Here is a 13,858-nt window from a genome sequence, read left to right on the forward strand (position 1 = left end):
TCAGAACATATTATTATGTGCGCACGCCGACGGGTAGTGCGAAGGTTTTACACAAAATATTGTAAATACTTACGTGCTGTATACATAATTACCGCGTTATATATTATTATTATGTGATATTGTAATATTTTAATTATTATGTATGCCCATTACCCGCTTAGGGTTGGTTATTAACGTTTTGTTAAAGTGTGTGTATCGTGTGCGTTTAACGATATAATATTATTATAATGTTATGGTAACAATATGCGTAAAAAACAATATTATTATGTTTATCATATCGACGATATACGCACTCGTATTAGTTATAAGGAAGACAGTGGTGTAGACATGATTTCTGAAAGATGGCGGATCAAAAAAAGAAAACGTCATAGCTAAATGGGAGGGGAAAATTGAAAAAAACCCCACCCTCTCAAAACTTTTTACTAAGGTAATGAAAAGCCAATGGGGGGAGGGGGGACTGACCCCCACGTCCACTTCTTTCTACGCCATTGGAGGCAGACGGATTTGGGCACCACGAAAAAAAAAATTAAATACAAACCAAAATCTTTCGTACACACACGTACGACATAATAATATTATATGATATATTATTTATGCGCACAAATCTTTGACGAAGAACAGATCCGGATGCGATGATTGTTTGTTTAGAATGTAACGGAACTATTAAGACGTTTTTTTTTTAATTTTGTTTTTTATTTTATCCTTTTTTTTAATTATTATTATAAATAATAAATTAAATATTAATTTTACATAGCATGGTTTAATATCGACGTATAATATATAGTATATTATTATAATATTATATATTAATTATTTGATAATAATTTAATAACGAGTATACCTTATATGTGTATAATATATAATATTTTAGAGCAACTATATTATAATATTATAATAATATATAAATGTAATGAAATTTACAACACCATATTATATCATTTCGTAACACGATGGAATATGTTTAATGTATATAATATCTATATAAATGTCTACCATTTTCTAGAAAAAAAAAACAATACAAATATATATTATATTATAATAATTGTATAACCACGAAACCGATTTATTATGCGGCACAAAATAGGGATATAATCAAATTGGTCCTAAAATATAATAGTAATATTACGAGTTATATTATTATTCAAAAGGTATTACGTACGATTAATAAAATTAGGCCAAAATTTAAAATTTAATTTTATAAAATTATGGTGTTTTAATGATAAGTTTTTTTGGGGGGCATGGCGAGAGGGTTAGGTTTATTAATTATTATATGATAATTATATATATATATATATTTATATATATTATATTATTCGAACGTAATATTCCTACGCCTAGACCCTAGTAATATGTTAATAATATAATAACATTAAAAATAATAATGATATATTATAAATGGTATAATCACTAATTATCTTTATAATTTATATATAAATATATATATGTATATATTATATATAAACGTTACGTATATTAATAATATAATAATTAAAGGAATGAAAAAAAAATGTAGAAACGTAAACGGAAAACGAAAGTAGAATAATAATAATAATGATAATAATAATATTATCTACAAAATAGTATTATAATAATAATAATAATAATAATGATGATAATAATAATAATAATAATATGTTTGGTCTGAGAGATGTCATAAATTATGAATGATATGACGATGGGCGGGCGTTACCCTCGTCATCTCGTCTCGTCTCGGTGACGGCGTCGGTGGTCGAAATTCATGAATCTCTGACGAACACGAACTCGTTGTAATGATTCCAGCGGCATTCCTCCGAGTCCACGCCCGGCTTGAGTTCGGCGGCGGACGTGCCGCCGGCCGTGCCCGATCCACAACTTCCGGCCATGTAGAACCCTTGGTCTTGGAGCATGTCGAACGCCTGTTCGATAGACGTGTGTTTCAGAAAGAACCTGCGCAACAATATTACACCGCACAGTTAGTGTCAATGGTTAATATAGGTACTGATATTTTTTATTTTATTTTTATTATTTTCATTAATTAACCCGCGGCCACTTGGGCCATTGGGTGGTTTTTAACTGTGGGGGAGGGTACTGTAAGTTTTAAACACGTGTGTTTTTAGTTTGGCAGAATTTTCAAGTGGGCACCCGTGGGTATCTGCCATACCCGGATGGGCGATGGCGGCCTCTGTCTCCAGACACCGTGCAGACTGCCCGAAGAGAAGTGCCGCCCGTGGCCGGGGTTCGAACCGCCTCCGGTGCGCGTTGCAACCGACGCCTTAGTCCGGTCGGTCACTCCGTCTCCCGGTACTGATATTCTATAGGTACTAATATAGGTTAATATAGGTATTGATCATAATAATATTATATTATTATTGATATTGTCGTTTGTGTATGGCAACGAGTTGAAAAAAAAACATTTTCCAAATTGCATTTTGTCCGGACGATTTATTGACCAAAAACAAAATTTCAATATTATTTACGCACCATAATAGGTACCTATATTTTAATTATAATGCATTAACTGAGAGTCATTATATTTTAATTATAGTGCGAACAGCTACATATGATAATAATACACGGGTAGATTTTTAATAATTGGGAACAACTACAATATGTATTGTTTTATATTTCTTTCCACACCCGAGCGACTTTTATTTCTGCAATAATTGAAATTTGACCAAGATAAACAACTCGCCATATAGGCTACATACACCCAATACGAGTCCACAGGCGCTCGTCGATGCTGTTCAGGTAAAGAAAAAAAGTGACTTTTATATTTGTTTTCTCAGTCAATTTTTTGTGTTTTTGAACAACACCAACAATAATTAATCTATTCATATTATACTTTAAAAGTCAAATTACCTACTTATATTATGTTATTTCCATTGCAATCTCCTATTATTTAACTGGACTTTAAATTACAGTAAATAATAATACATATTTTAGGTTCATTGTTCGATGTTTGTATACATGTCGTAATGTCGACTTTAGTGAGGAAAACATATTCTGCCTCGGAATTTAAAATAAAAAAAAAATGTTTCGTTTGCGAAAATCTATGTATAGTATTACTAGCACGCCGAACAAAACAAATTCAATAAAATTTACGAAGCTAAAACCGCAACAAAATGTGTATCTAGTAACTATTATGATATTTCGTGCTTAAAAAAACCGCCTCGTACGCTATTATATATGCTTATAAAATTAAATTATCCTTGCGATTAGTGCTCTCGATTACGTGTCCGGAATTCTCTTGTAATGCGATACAGTTCGTCGTATAAAGATAAAAAAAAAATAATAATATAGCTTAATAGCCGAACAACTTGTGTAAAGCCAAACAACGGCATAAAATATCGAGAATAATCGTCGCTCCTGATGATCTCGAGAGAAACACTGTCACGTACCTATACTGCACATAGTAAGCACACGAAAGATTTAAAAGACAGCTACATCCCGTCATGTTTAGGTAAAAGGTATATTATACATATTTTATACATTATATATTTTATTTCGGCAAAAGATAAATGTTGGTCTCGCCCATAGATATATACAACAACTAGATAGCCGTCTTTATACTACAGTTGTGACCAATGTTGAAATCGGCCGCCATCTATAAAGCAGCCAATGTTTACATTTATTTTACATATTTTATTTATATACATATATATTTATCTGTACATATTATATAGGTGCTATGATAATATTATTTTGTAAACATTGCCTGCTTTGTAAATGGCGGCCGACTTCCATGACAAGAAGGAGACGGCTATCTAGTTGTTGTGTATATCTATGGTCTCGCCATAAAAATACACATATAGTATAATACTCATTACCGACATTATTATTATTACTATTGTCTCTGACCGCCGAGACATATTCCAAATATATATAGGTACCTATGCGATAGCTGCTCGATAATTATATTTATTACGGTACGTTCTAACCCGCTGCAGCTATTATCCGAAGTATAGGTACTCGAGTTACATTAGATTACAGGTCTGCGATATTGGACAGATTACCACTTATATATACCTAGGTACATAATATAATTATATTCGATCCGGACGGTCAATACATGTACGCGCTCCTTGTACGGTTGTAAAGGACAGTCGTTGCGAAAAACGGCAGCCGCGACCGTTTTCGCTGAGTGTTTTAAGGGTTTTTTTTTCTCTATTTGTAGAAGACATTTTCTTGTGTGTTTTCAACCAATCGCGTAAGTGCGTCACACAACACAGGATCGATTGGTATAATGACTAATGCGCATCATGAACTATGGATATAGTTCTTGGTAATGAGACTGCATATATCTCGTGATAATGTTAATAAAACTTATGATTGTGTATTTGTGTATAGTAGTGGTGAGGAGGAGGGTGCTTTAAAAAACATAATACATGGTGGACAGATGAAAGACACCCATAGAACAGATACATACTCGCGTGGTTTAAATGGGGTCTTTAGACTAAACCGAGAACGGATTTTGGTGGTATAAACTAGTAACCAATGCGGACAATAAAGAAATGGTTGGATCATAGATAATATTAAAATAACTGTATTTGGGATATCGTTTTAAATCAGTTTATTGAGAAAACATACCGACTGCACAGATTTGAACCAAGACAATAATAATACAACGTATAGTTTATATACGTATAGACGTATAGTTTATTAGGCATCGAATGGTGATAACGTCGTATGCACTGAAGTTGATGTCACTCACCGGCATCTGCTTCAAACATATACGTTTATGTAAATGCGTACACTCTAATAAACACCAGCTGGCAGCTGCTATTAAGAGACGAATAGAATTAGTGGAAGTTTATTATAAAACCAAAGGATATTATTCGTATGATATAAACATCGAAATCGTTGTATGCTGCAGGATCTTCAAAATGGAGGGAACTATGATGGTTCTTCAGCGATCCCCTGTAACACTTTTGTCACCCACAACTTGGAATAAACCCGGTATACAGTGATATCGATATTCTATAAATCAGTATATTATACTTTATGGTTCAACATATATGTATCGTACATCATTGTAGCATAACCGTGAACGAGCAAATATTAAGCTAAACATATTTATTTTCCTTAAAACGATTTTATTAAATTTACCGTACACTATGTATCGGTCGGGGTAAAAGTCGCACAGCGATAATATATGAGCTCGCTCGAACAGTGAGTATTACAGGACCTCATAATAATATGGTCACGCAGTCGTCGTTCTACGAATAATTGTGATATTATATTCTTATTGCATGAGACCACACGGAAAAGGAATCGAACTCGAGGTAACCACGGTATACTGCACTGCCATATAATAATAATAATAATTTATCGAGCTGAAACTGTTTAGCGTGTAACAATAACGATGTTGGCGGTAACGGTATAGCGATGCCGAAGACACAGTCTGGTAAAGGCTTATAGTACAATTAGCGTACACAACCCTTTCCCGTTGTTTGGATAGACAATCGCTCGAACGAGAACAATGGTGGATATTTGCGAACAAAGGGAACACTTTACGGACATTTTTAGGCTCATTAAGGACGCGCGTATCCGCAAAGGGAGCTTTTACAGAGTCAAAAATAACAGAATAATGGCGAAACAAAACATTCGGACGAAAACAAACTTTTTTTAAATAACAATTGCCATTCGTTTTCTAGATAATTTCGTCGTACATTTTCGAACAGAATAATATTATACAACAAAGCAGTAGTGAAAACAATTGGGAAAACTAATTATGCATATTTTCTCGAATTGGTTTATGTAGATTTGATTCAATTTACTCTAAATTTGATGAATTCGAATTTTTTTCAGTACCTAACCATTAACCTTAATTTGATTTAATAATCCACCAATAGGAATGGCGAGCTGTCTATACCCATAAATACGTTTTTATTTTCATTTATTTTCAACTACCTATTATCGTGCATAATATATTATATACGAAAATGCAATCATAGTTTAACGCTACGCGTCGCTATATATTATTGATTTGGCTTCGACAATACAGTTGCTTCTATATTGACGAGAAATAATAATTTTGCATTTCATTGGTTATTGGTACTTCGGTCTAGTAAATCCACGAATTTAATCGATTTAGACGTACTTACGTACGTACAAAATATAATATTGAAATATTTAATCCATATAATATAATATAACCTAAGTACGAGTAGTTATTATGCTATATGCACATGGGAAATTAATTTCTGATAATTTAATTCAAATGTATATTATAATATAGGTATTGGCTTATTCGTTTGGGTTGTATTATACTACAAAAGAATACATCATATTGTATAATATGATAATCAATTTGTGGTTTCGGGAGGCTTAGGTATATTGCGTACCTATTATACGGCCAAGTAGACCAAGACCAAGTATGGTATAATTTAACTGATTAAATTAATATTAAAAGTAGATACTTTCTCATATTACACATAATAATATATATGTTTTTTTAAAGTGAAATACGAAAAATTGCTACGGGTGTTAGGTAGAGATATATTTATATTATATAATACATTTTCTGTAGTCTGTTTAAGTATATAATATATATATTTATGTTTCCTGTACTTCCGGTTATTAGAACACGTGTTTAACGTCACTGCTCCCCTATTTGGGCGCTGAGGCAGGTTATTAATAGGTGAATTCGAACATAAACGTTTCGAAAAGTACGTGGGCGTAAATGCGCATTGAAGACATTTTCATTTACTTTTAAATTATATTCTATGGACGATAAAATGGATTGATGACCAAAAACAGTATCTACAATATACCTATTATATATTGTACGTAAGACACGCAGACATGTGCAATAATAATAATAAGCAATTATAGATTTAAAAAACTGCCCGAATCATTGTATATTATACTCGTTCGGAATGTGTCGGGAGGAGTAAAATATATTACAAATAACTCCGTGTAATATCGTAATTATTTTACGCCTTCGTCGTCGTGTATAAGCACCAGGCAGAGAAGAACGGAATTCTATTTCGGATTTAGGGGATGCGTGGTGGATACGACGGTCGCAGGGTTCGACGACAGAGGGGTTGGAGTACAAGAATTTATGGCGTCAAACCCCCGTCATATATATTACATGTATACGTCACAAAGCGTGTTCGCAACATGTATATTTAAGTCCGGAATACTTGCACTGCGTTATTATATATTATATGACGTGTTGTGAAGAAGTTATAAACGGTCCGTTCTCGTAGAGGACGTATACGCGTCCGTATTATATGTGTGTGTGTGTGTGAGTGTGTGTGATCGTGGTATATCTAACTAGAAGAAGTTCTCGGAGAACGAGGTTTACAAAGTTAACATATCATATATGTAATATATATTTGAATACACGCTACTGTGCCTATATGTAAAAGTGCTCCCCCCCCCACCCACATCAAATATTGGCTCCTTGTCTAAATGTTTTCGCTAGCCCAACAAAAAACTTCCGATAAAATACTACCCATTACAAGCATACGGGTGTCCCATATACGACTCCTAGGTAATGGTTAACTCACAGCTTAAAATAACAAATTTACTTAATGCAACGCTTTTCAATCTGTGGTACGTGGAAAGCTCATAGGTGGTACGCTAAGAACATCTCCCTTTATAAAAAAAAAAATAAAATGGATCTTTCAAATGAAATAATATACAGATACGTCGTATCGTCCAATAGCCTCCAAATTTAATGGGGAAATCTACAAACTTCCGTGTGTTTCTCAGTTCTCATTATACGAAGTATGCGCGTAAACGATAGTTTTCATATTATATTAAACTACAGCATTATAATAATATTATTTAAGGTCGAACGAACCATACTATATTATACGTTCGGTGCGCGTAAAGCAATAAAAATCAAAGTGCAGGCGCGTGTTGTGTACTGTTATTACTAATACAATAATAATAACTGTTATAATAACATTTTTACTGTTCACAATAATATTATGTAAATAATACGGTCATGTGCAGGGACGTAAGTTTTCGAAATCAAGTACCTATTTTATAGCATTTATCATCCGCGACGAGACTTCGGTCGGCAAATGGCTCGTGACCGGAACCGAATCTTAAACAGCGCGAAGCCAGACCGGAATACCTTTAAAGCTCTTAGGCCACTCGATATTAGCGGTGAAGATTGGTGCAGGGCAGGGCAGGGGGTTGGGGGCGGCGAGGATAAAAATATGGCCGTAACTCCGCAAAATTACTGTACCTACACCATAACAACAATATATTATTATTATAACGTGGTACCCATAAAAATATGCGAAAATGCGATTCTGATGCGGTTATGATGTGATGTGCTATATATTAACGACAGAGACTATAATATATTATTTTCCTGCCATGAGTGGTGGCCGGTGGGTGTTCGTTTGTCTATACGTTTCGATAGAAATTTAACTCAAAAAGATGCCCACAGCGACTTCTCCACGCCGTTATTCTAACAATAACGTCGTTATATTATAATATATACTGCAAACACATAGGTACTGCAGATTATAGCCGAATAAATATACCTACGCCGGTTTCGTAGGAATTAAAAAAAAAAACGCATTCAGAAAAAAAAATATTCTCCTTTAAAGCGTGAAACTCGAAAGGGTTTTCATTAAAACAAAAAATAAAATATGTATATATATTTTCATATAATATACGTTTAACATAAAACGCGTATCAGGTTTTAACCTTTCTTGCACGCGATGGGGAAAAATACAAATGCAAATTAACGTTTGCAAATAAAAATATAATAGAAGTAAATAATACATGAGATCGTCAAAAATTATTATAATATATGGGGGTCGCAGTTGTTGAAAAAAATGGTCGTATACAGTTATCGTAAAAATGTGTGGATTTTATCAAGTGAATTATACGTCACCACATCCCACAAGAAGTTATCTTAAAGTTATAATAACTAACCGTTAACCGCGTACGGTAACGACATGGATGTACGCGTGAGCTTTGGGTGACTTGGCCACCCAAAACTATGCCAAGTCCCACAAAATCAAATACCCATTCCAAGTAAATACAATTTTTCCACGGTTTTAAAATTGACGCCAATAAAAATTAATTAAAATTTTATTTTTGTTGTATTGTATTTCTGATGGGTCCACATTATGACACAGACGACGAGAATGGTTGGGTTTTCCGCGTAAAAGGCGGCAAGAGGATAATATTATTACTACCCGACCGTGTAATGTTTTGCCACGAATGTGTGTCTGTCACCTGTACATAGGTGTTCACTATATTTGCGCTTAATATATTATATAAAATAAATATCGAATGTAAATTATAATACCTATGTACCTAGAACCTATATCGATGTAAACAATAATTTGTGTTTGCATAATATATCGATAACTGGGGTATGTCTCGCGCGTTGTTTTCAATCGTTGGGACCCACCACCCCCCTGAAAAATTAGGTCATTTGCGTCAGCGTTTACGAATATTATAGCTATACCTCGATGTATTCAGTCGAATAAGTCATCAAGAATATTGGCTTTGTAGTTAGTACGGTATTTACACGCGTATTTGAATTTGCATTTTCGGCGTGCATAATTTTAGTGGCACAGTACGACCATAGGCAGCTGGGTAGGTACTTAATATTTTCACGAGAGACGAAACATACTCAAACGACCGATTTCGTGTCAAAATTGAAAACGTTTTCGTAATCAGTTGCTTTTTTCCAAAAATACGAAATTTTTAAAACTATATATTATATTATTCGATTACACAATTTCAATTAACGCGGTAAATATAATAGAACGAAGGCATTAACGATGGTAACTTAATATACAGAATATAATTTACCATTGCGTAGAGTACACGTTTGACATGTTATATATACCATATAATATATTTACATCATCGACTCTCGAGGAAAATGATTATATATAATTATTATGTACATATTTTGGTGAAAAAGAAACTACACACCATAAGTATAATTTTGTATATTACTCTCTAAAAGGTATTTTATCAAACCCCCTTAAATGATGTTATTTCGGTGTTTTTGTTGTTCGTACTTACACACATACCAACATATATTATATTCTGTTTCGTGTAAGATGTACACTATATATTATAGTTGAGAATAATGACCGCGGCCTATTGTGTTAAATTTAACAAAAGTTTCTTTGACGTATTAACACAATAATATCCGTTTTCTTTTAAATCTAATATTTACTTTAAAGACTTGTTCGGAAACTTTACACGAGATTCGCGTCCATACGATATTTTCATGTGATCAAAAGCCAATAGGTACGTGTAATAATAATTTGGTATACGAAATGTATATTAGAAAAATGGTTACGGCCAAATAATTTTCCGTTGTTTTTTTATGTGATTTATACGCCATGTGTGTGTAACAATAATTGAAATACTATAAATAGCTTAACTAATAACCTAACTAGTACAACCCGCGGACAACAATCGTCAAATTATACAGTAATCTTACCAAAAAACTAAATTTCAGGATTTTAGAATTTTACATAAATCAATTCCCAACCATGGTTTTTTAAAATCGAAATATATGTTAATTAAATAATTGTAATATCAAATACGCACCCGAAGATAATATTATACAACAATAATAAAAAAATGTTGTGTCCTTTTAAATATTTATTACGAAGAGATTTATATTAATGCGTATCTACTTCTCATATCACTATAATTCATACTGATTTCTTACATTTATTAATCGAAAAACTGTATTTTACAGAGTTACAAATGAAGAAATTATAGTAACTAAAATGCCTACTAGATATTTTTACTTGTACCTCTATGTATATAAATTATATTTTTTTAATGGTTATAATTACACTGCTCTCGTTTAATTAATAGTGTAAAAATTAAAAAGTGCTTTTTCGTGATATTATGTACCTAGGTATAAAAATTCTTTTCTTTTAAATACAATTTCTCAATACTTATAACATATTATATTGATAGAAGTATTGTTATATTTTTTAATATTTATTTAGTCGCAAGTCCCTATAGGTGTTAATACAAAACAATACAATAGGTTGTTACCTACTACGTGTCTGTATTGAAAACTACGCAATTATATTTTATATTTCACTTACGCATTAGTTCGTAATGACTTTACCGTCGATTTCAACATTGTGTTTAACTGCTGTAATGACACGAATGTACCAATAATTATATAGTTTGGAATATTTATATCTTACTAAAAATGTTCGTCCTAATGGAATTGTTCGTACCGCAATTTAAATTTAATAAACGAGGAGTTCCACTGTTTCATATTATGTATTGTACTATTATATATTGTTTAATCGAGTTTTTTATGTTTTTAATTCGTTTTTATCGTATTATTTTTAAATAACATTCAACAGCGACTTTAATCAATGTTAAATAATGTAGTCATTTGACAGATTTAATATTGTCCATCATTTTTCGCTGTTTACAAAATTACATTTCAGGTAATTTCATTGGTAGCCCGCGGCCGTTATAGTTGTATTATATTATGTAGTTCTGTTCGTTTGTTTTTTGCTTCTGTTTTACAAAAAATTCTTAATTAAACGGTATTGTCGTTTCGTTCACGGAAGAGGAGTTTATGATGTTCATTGCGTATAAAATATAGGTACCAATATTAATAAATTGTCGTTTACAAAAATCGATTTTACACCGTCGTTATTATTATAGGACTATATACGCTACACCTATATAATATATAAGTGTGGAAAAAGCAAATTTTAACGGAGCGTAAAATAAATAACACATTAACAAAATAATAACGAAAAAAAAATAATACACCCAGCAAGTTTTATGAAAAAGTTCTTTTTTTCATAGTCAATGTTTATCCACTATAGTCCTTAAACAAAAAAAAAACAAAACAAAATAGAGCTTTTTCGACCGTTTTTATTTATCCATATATATAATTATTAGTATTACACGAATCGCTGAACGAGACATGTCAAACACGTGTTGCTTTGGAACTATTAAAATATTCATTTCGCACGCGTTCTCGCACAAAAACCCCACTCTTATATAAGTTATGGGCGGTCAATTATAATAATAATATTATAATTTAACAGCCTACAACAGGTATTATGCCCGACGTCGTACCTTATACGTATTATTATATATTATGGTACCCAGGTATACTCGAAATCACAACGTGCGGTTACCAGCGGCTACTTATATATATAATGTATTGGTATAAACACACATACACACACACACACACACACGTCGAAACTGTAGACTAAACGGGTGGTATACCTACTCACACATAAACCCGACCGCGGTTACTGGTAATGTTAGGGTGCGGCGGCGTTCCCTTGTATTCACATAACCACAACGCGAACACGATACCTCGAGACAGGTAACGGTCCGCGTCGGATTATGTTGCAGTCATGGTAATAAAGTCGGTTATACCCGAACACCACATAGTAATGTTTGCACAAAAACAGGACGGCGTTACATGATATAATATTATTATCTACTTAAATTACAACAACCAACGAAATTAATTTTCTCAGCGGTGATGCTGGGGTAACGATTAACAATATTATAATATATATATAGAAGTATTCGTGCGCGAATAATGATGATAATCACGGCGGTGATGATAATCGCGACGATGATGATGATGACGGTGATAAATGATAAAAGGTGATGCGTTATGAAAAAAAATATATCGCATAATAAAGTAGGTATATTATCGTCTCAACGGTGATCAAAATATTATGATAAACACCCACCTGGCCGTGTACCGATCCGTGTCGCCGTGGTCCGGGTCCCTGCTCTCGTTGAGCGAGTCGCCAAACACGTCGCGGCACAAGGCCACGCGGCCACATATCAATATCCGGGGAATCTTGCGGAAGTTGACGTCGGACAGCCCGTCCCGGCCGAAGGCGAACGTGCCACGGTAGCCGACCGTGATGTAGCCGGGCCTCTGTTCGCGGAGCCGCTCGGTAAGGCCGTCCAGCCGGTAGTAGGCCGCCTCCAGCCGGAGCCGCTCCTTCTCCCGGAAGCTCTCGGGCAGCGACAGCTTGCCGTCCCGCAGGAAGTCCAACACGTACCGGAACAGCACGCCGTCCCGGTCGATGAAGTACCGGCCCTTGCTGTCCTTGGGCAGCGGGTCTAGCCGGCCGCTGAACCGGTCGGCCAGCAGCGACGGTTGTGCCTGCACCAGCGTGGACGCGGCCGTCGTGTAGAACACGCCGCCGACGTTCAGGTCAACCACCTGGTCCATCGCCGTGCGAGATTTGTAGTTTTCGGGGACGACGAAGACGACTTTTTAGTCGCAGACACGAGTCTCTACTCTGCTTTCGAGACACGCGCGTTCACCAATACGCACCACGCAAATATTATTAATAATACAGCGATGACGTGATACTGTGATCGCGTGCAGTGATGACGAAGACTGTCGCGGTGGCGCAGTGCTTATGGTATAGTGGCACGTCGTATAAATATTATTATATTGTCATGTAAACACAATAGGTATACGACACGGCGACGATATTATAATGATAATATTATAATATATACGCACGTTCACGACGACGACACACCGACTGTAACCGCCGCCGCCGAAGCCGCCGCTACCACCGGTGGTATACGCTGACTGACCAGAACGCAAAGCGCACGCCGCCGCCGCCGCCGTCTCACTCTCGCGCCGCGGTGGTATAAGTCTAACCGCCTCGCTCTCCTCGCCGACTCGCTCGGAGGCGCGCGCGGGTGGCCGCGCTCGTCGCGCGTAATCAATATACACCGCCACCGCCGCCGCCGCCCCATCACATGCCATCCCGTCGCCGCCCCGCGATCACGACGCTTGCGCCACGGTCGCGCGCGTCGCATCCGTAGCCGTTGCCGCCGCCGCCACGGTCGACCGACGTAATCGCGCGAGCAACCCATCTTCACCCATCCCCGC

The 13,858-nt window shown here is 35.2% G+C and overlaps 1 protein-coding gene across 1 annotated transcript; it reads right to left on the minus strand.

Annotated features, from left to right (window-relative positions):
• Positions 1-1,555: 1,555 nt before the first annotated feature.
• On the minus strand, positions 1,556-13,604 carry LOC100164534 (BTB/POZ domain-containing protein KCTD8). The gene is made up of 2 exons (XM_001951812.5): positions 12,687-13,604; positions 1,556-1,926 (listed from the first exon to the last, which is right to left on the minus strand). Exons 1-2 carry the CDS (start codon positions 13,178-13,180, stop codon positions 1,737-1,739), a joined length of 684 nt encoding a protein of 227 aa, XP_001951847.1. The 5' UTR covers positions 13,181-13,604; the 3' UTR covers positions 1,556-1,736.
• Between the last annotated feature and the right edge of the window lie 254 nt (positions 13,605-13,858).

Source organism: Acyrthosiphon pisum, chromosome A2, assembly GCF_005508785.2.
Source record: "Acyrthosiphon pisum isolate AL4f chromosome A2, pea_aphid_22Mar2018_4r6ur, whole genome shotgun sequence".
NCBI classification, from domain to species: domain Eukaryota; kingdom Metazoa; phylum Arthropoda; class Insecta; order Hemiptera; family Aphididae; genus Acyrthosiphon; species Acyrthosiphon pisum.

Bases quoted from the DNA above. Each gene is read 5' to 3' on its own strand.
- LOC100164534 (XM_001951812.5), bottom strand. From the start codon at position 13,180: ATGGACCAGGTGGTTGACCTGAACGTCGGCGGCGTGTTCTACACGACG. The intron at 1,927-12,686 runs GTGGGTGTTTAT...ATTGTTGCGCAG, and splicing joins ACGGATCGGTACACGGCCAG to GTTCTTTCTGAAACACACGT.